Source organism: Trifolium pratense, linkage group LG7, assembly GCF_020283565.1.
Source record: "Trifolium pratense cultivar HEN17-A07 linkage group LG7, ARS_RC_1.1, whole genome shotgun sequence".
In the NCBI taxonomy this organism is placed as follows: Eukaryota; Viridiplantae; Streptophyta; class Magnoliopsida; order Fabales; family Fabaceae; genus Trifolium; species Trifolium pratense.
In genome coordinates this window covers 51,345,637-51,350,624 of record NC_060065.1, presented here as the reverse complement: position 1 = coordinate 51,350,624, position 4,988 = coordinate 51,345,637, and the positions used below count along the sequence as shown (strand labels likewise).

The 4,988-nt window shown below is 31.7% G+C and overlaps 1 protein-coding gene across 1 annotated transcript; it reads right to left on the bottom strand.

The window, feature by feature from the left end:
* Positions 1-948: 948 nt before the first annotated feature.
* LOC123894684 lies at positions 949-4,475 on the bottom strand. The gene is made up of 6 exons (XM_045944740.1): positions 4,221-4,475; positions 3,975-4,107; positions 3,319-3,422; positions 2,914-3,085; positions 2,496-2,633; positions 949-2,367 (listed from the first exon to the last, which is right to left on the bottom strand). Exons 1-6 carry the CDS (start codon positions 4,259-4,261, stop codon positions 1,045-1,047), a joined length of 1,911 nt encoding a protein of 636 aa, XP_045800696.1. The 5' UTR covers positions 4,262-4,475; the 3' UTR covers positions 949-1,044.
* Positions 4,476-4,988: the final 513 nt, after the last annotated feature.

The window sequence follows — 4,988 nt, the reverse complement described above, 5'->3', positions numbered from 1 at the left end:
CCGCGAATGAAGAAAGTACATTACTATATGCGCCTCAAGCGTGGAACCCAGAATCACAAAATTCGCCTTAACACAACATGTCATGCGCCCCACTCGTGACAAAACTTATTTAAGGCGCACGAAAAAAAAATTAAGTACTATAAGCAAATGAATCCATTGTTTAATAGATTTGTACTAAATCCAATACATAGAGCCTGTTTGTTTTAGATTTAAAAAAATAGATTTTTATTTTATTTTTGAAAATAGATTTTCTAAAACCGTTTTTCAAAATATATTACAAGTTTTTTTATATTTGTTTTTTCTAAATTTAAACACTAATTTTGACATTTTATAACATATACACACATTATTGAAGATCAAAACATAGTCAAAATCACAATTTTTAAAAAAAGTTGTATTTCAAAAATGATTTTTATGAAAATTTATTTGAAATAGCTTCAAAATTAAATGATTTTTCGAAATTTTTATATCCAAAAAAAGTTTCATTAAAATGATCAAATACCTAAAATAATATTTTATGTAAAATTTTTTTACACAAAATTATTTAACACTATAAAAATCTACGGTATTTTAAAAAAATCTATAACAAACAGATTTATTATCCGCTGATAAACGTAAACCAATACATGCTTTTTTCTACTTTTATTTTGATTAATGCAAGTTTTCTTTTTCTAAGATACCATATTGATGTATCCAATATCACAGAGAGTAAAGTAAGGAAATGCAGGGTTGAAAACACATTCATGATATATTATACGAGTGTATTTAATATCAACTCTTAATTTATTTATTAATTAATAATTAATCATTTTGTATTCTAATAAAGTGAATCGGTCACGTTAAAGAAGGAGAATCCTACCCCTTTAATTTCTGCTACAAGAATCAATCATATATAATCTTACATAGATGAATGCCAAAGAATATTAGTAGTATCTAAAAAAATCTCACTGAAAGCAATTAAATGAGTAATTCAAAATTTAATATGCCTATGCTATACTAATTAATTAAAAAAAAAATCAATTCTATGTATAACTATAAGCCTCTCTACTTTCTACTATAGTCTTTGTTTTGTAGGTGCTCTCTCTTGAGAGCAGTGAACTTTGCAGCTATATCATCATAATCCGGCAACTTAGGATGAACATGATTTGGATGTTGATAAGGACATGAAAATGTCCTTAACATCTTGTCTTTTCCCTTTCTATGTCTCTCTTGTGGCATTGTCAATGCCCTTAAATAAGGAATTTCTGTTTCTATTCTTGTTAAGGAACCATTAGTCCTTGGATTTGAAACATTGTAGGTGGCAATGATCTCTTCTTTTGTTTCATTGTTTCCATTAGCAACCTCAAAAAAGGGTCTACAATGACAACATTCATCATGTGTAGCTTCTATCACTCTCTTTGGATTCATAAATTGAGTTTCCAAATAGTCTTTGTCATCATAAATGCAAAAATAACAAGGCTGGTCCAAGCTGCATCCCACAAATTCCTTCGAAATTAGATAATTTTGTTCGAGGCATGGTTGGACAGTAAATTTAGACACCTCTTTCAGCCGGGGTTTGAACTTTTGTTCGCTATGTTGTGGGAGACTAGCTTCTTCTGCAAGAAATAACCCTTGTTGGTTGCTATCTTTAGTCTCGCGCGATTGTACACTTTTTTCCTTTTCTGAGAAAATATGTAGCATCGGTTTCTTTTTATCCTTTCTGCTGCCATGAGCACTGACATACTTATGTGTAGAGGGACTTTTGCATGGCTTTTGATAATAAGTCATGTAGCCAATATCAACTATGCCTAGGTTTTCTATGGAGGTTGATCTCCTTCTTGATCTTTTCCTAGGGGCCCTTTTGTTCTTTCTTGAGCTTCTTGTGCTTAATGTCTCACTCGGCGGTTCATCTTGATCGATATGACTTCGGTCGCAACCAACTTGAGTTTTTTCTCTCCTTGAAAGACATGAGGAATTGAACTTCAATAGCATTTCGTCCTTACAGGCACCATCTTTTGGTAAAGAAAATCGACAATCCTCAATTTCATCAACATAATCTACCATTTCTGCTGAAGATATTAATGCCAATTTTTCGTCCTTGTTTTGCAGACTAGAATTTACAGAAGAAAGTAGCTTAGGAATATCAACCTCCACTACTTTCTCTACTTTCTTTTGCATAGGATAGCTCATGATATATTGAGGATATTTCTGAACCAATGATACAATAGCAGAAGAATCAGCAAAACTTGATTTGAAAATTGATGGATGAACACATTTGACATCTCTTTCAATCTCTTCAATATCTGAAGGATGTATTTTAGATTCTGAAATTGCAGCATTTATTTGAGCATCATTTTCGACTAGTCGATACCCTTTGTTTTCTTTCAGCTGCACAAATAAATTCAACATAATTAGCTACTATACTATAAGTTCATGAATATTGTTATATTGACCATATTGTATAGAAAAATGAATATTATTATATTGACAATATTGACCATAATTAGCTACCATACCTGCAGTTGTTGCCAATCAGGGTAGTATTCTATGGCTAACACATTTTGTTGGAGGCAATTATTATCTCTAGCTATTTCATCCACCATTCTGTACTTCAGATCCTCAGTCACATATTTGCCTGATAAATTCTCTGTTAACTGTAATTTTTAACTTTCATTAGTATGTATACATCATTAACAAATGTCAAATTGCATCAATTTTTAAGTTATTATGCTCTACCTAATAGTACCTATGAAGCACTGACGCAAACACAACTCTAACACATAGAGACCCTTTTATAATTTAAGAAAATAAAAGTGATTGAATATAAACACATGTGTTAGTATCATGTCAAACACTAGTACGTGCTATACACCAGACATGCCTTTGATAAAAAATGTCGGTGATATACTGAAAGAAAGGAAATTAAAAATGTACCTGCTTGTTAACAAGATTTCCAGGAAATAGTTCCACAGCTGTAGTTGCAAATTTCTCACCATAGCGTTTGCCAAACAGCTTCCTAACGACAAAGAGCTCAGGAATATCCCCACATCTTGCAGATGCAAATATAAGACTTGAAATTGCTTCTTTTATGTCATTTGGACAATCCCTGATTTTTGAAAGTTGAACCATCAGAAATTTTTGAGAAATACATTTGATTTAGATATAGTGCGAGTTTGGACCGGTGGTGAGTTTGACAAAATAACAGTATACTATTGTGATTTTGTCAAAAGCTACACTTATGAAGCTTTAACAATAACACGGTACTTCTGTGACTTTGTCAAACTCACTGTCATTCCATACATGTGCAGATATATTAGATAGGTTGAAAGCAATTTGTACTTGTGCTTTCGGATATAGGAGATTTGAGTTAGAATAAATTCACAGAATTGGTCTAACAATTCATATGCAGCTGCCAATCTTTCATCTTTCATTAGCTGCTCAACCTGAAATTTTGACAAATTTTGGAATTGAAGAGGCATTGAATTAAGTTACTAAATACAATACAATACAATACAATAGCCTGCAATGATTCCTAGTAGAGTTTCAGATTTTCACTTAAAATTTGTACAAGATATAATTGATTTTATGTTAGTTTAAAATCTTGTGTGATTTTGTTCTTAGTATCTGTTTCATGTATTGTCATGCTTGGACAAACAAGGTAAGATTTAGAACATTAACATACATGATATTATGATATGATTGTGACTTGTTAACCTATGAATCAATTACTATATTAATTATTATGGATTAAATGAAAGCATGGTGAAGTTTGCATCATGAAAGACTTTGCTTCAAAGAAAAATTTTAGAGGCTAAAACGGTTCTAGTTTATATCATTCATCGATCATAATGAACAATATTTAAAGGAAAATACTAACAAGTGTTCCTGAACCATGACACCGTCACCAATAAAAATTTGAGAATAAATTAATAGAGACCGACACATCGAATACCAGACACATCTTTAAAAGCGTTGATGCGTTATTAACACATTACCCGGTCTAGAGCAGCTTCTTCATAACCATTTTGTATTAGCTCAGCCAAATCTTTTCTTAGTTGCTTGACAATTGCTTGTCTCTTGTTCTTGAGAAGCCTGATTTTGTACCGTGCTCTCTTAATAGCCTTCTTACTGTAAATTAAACAAGATAATACATGCACAAGTATTAGTAATTATTAACCAACATGATTATATAAAGATTCCAAGATTTAAATTTACATATAATGAATAGTATATATAGTTACCATTTTGAAGCTTTGGACCAACCAAACAATATGTCAAACATATCTAAAAATGAATACAAGGATTTAATGTTGGATTATAAGGAAGCTAATGAGGTAAAATTAAAGAAGAATTATTGTGATGAGAAAAAGTTGGAGGAAGAAGATGGAATTAATTAGAATAACTGATGAACCACCACGAATAATAGAGAGTGGTGGGTTAAATTAAATTGAACAGGTTTTTGTGGTCTCTTTTTCTTGTTCAAATAACTGCTCCACACACACACACACTTACATATTAGTCGCAAAAATTAAGGACACTTGTCAATGTTGAACTTTGGTTTTATAACTACGACCCGTGGAAAAAGCATCATATTGGACATCAAATTTGTTCGTGTTTGTGTCCACGGTGGCCATATTACTAGTACTACTTCTACTATACCACAAATTAGTAATTACCACTCACTACAATTTTAAGGTTAACTTAGTCCTTTCAGCTCTCTAATTTGTGGGATCAAGTCCGCCCCTCCCGATCGGCAGTTGCGGGGGATCGAACTGTGGTCCTCCCTATCAAATTTAGCGTCAATCACCGATAAACCAACTAACGATTGATAATATAATTTACTTTAATAACATGAGAGTGTTTGATATATATTATTAAGAGAAAGTGTAAAATTATTTTACACCTTAATTTAATACCAACTTTGTATTATGCCAAATCACCATACTACACTCCACTATAATGATATAATGTGGAGGAATAGTTGATTTCTATTAGACATTCGTGTAAAA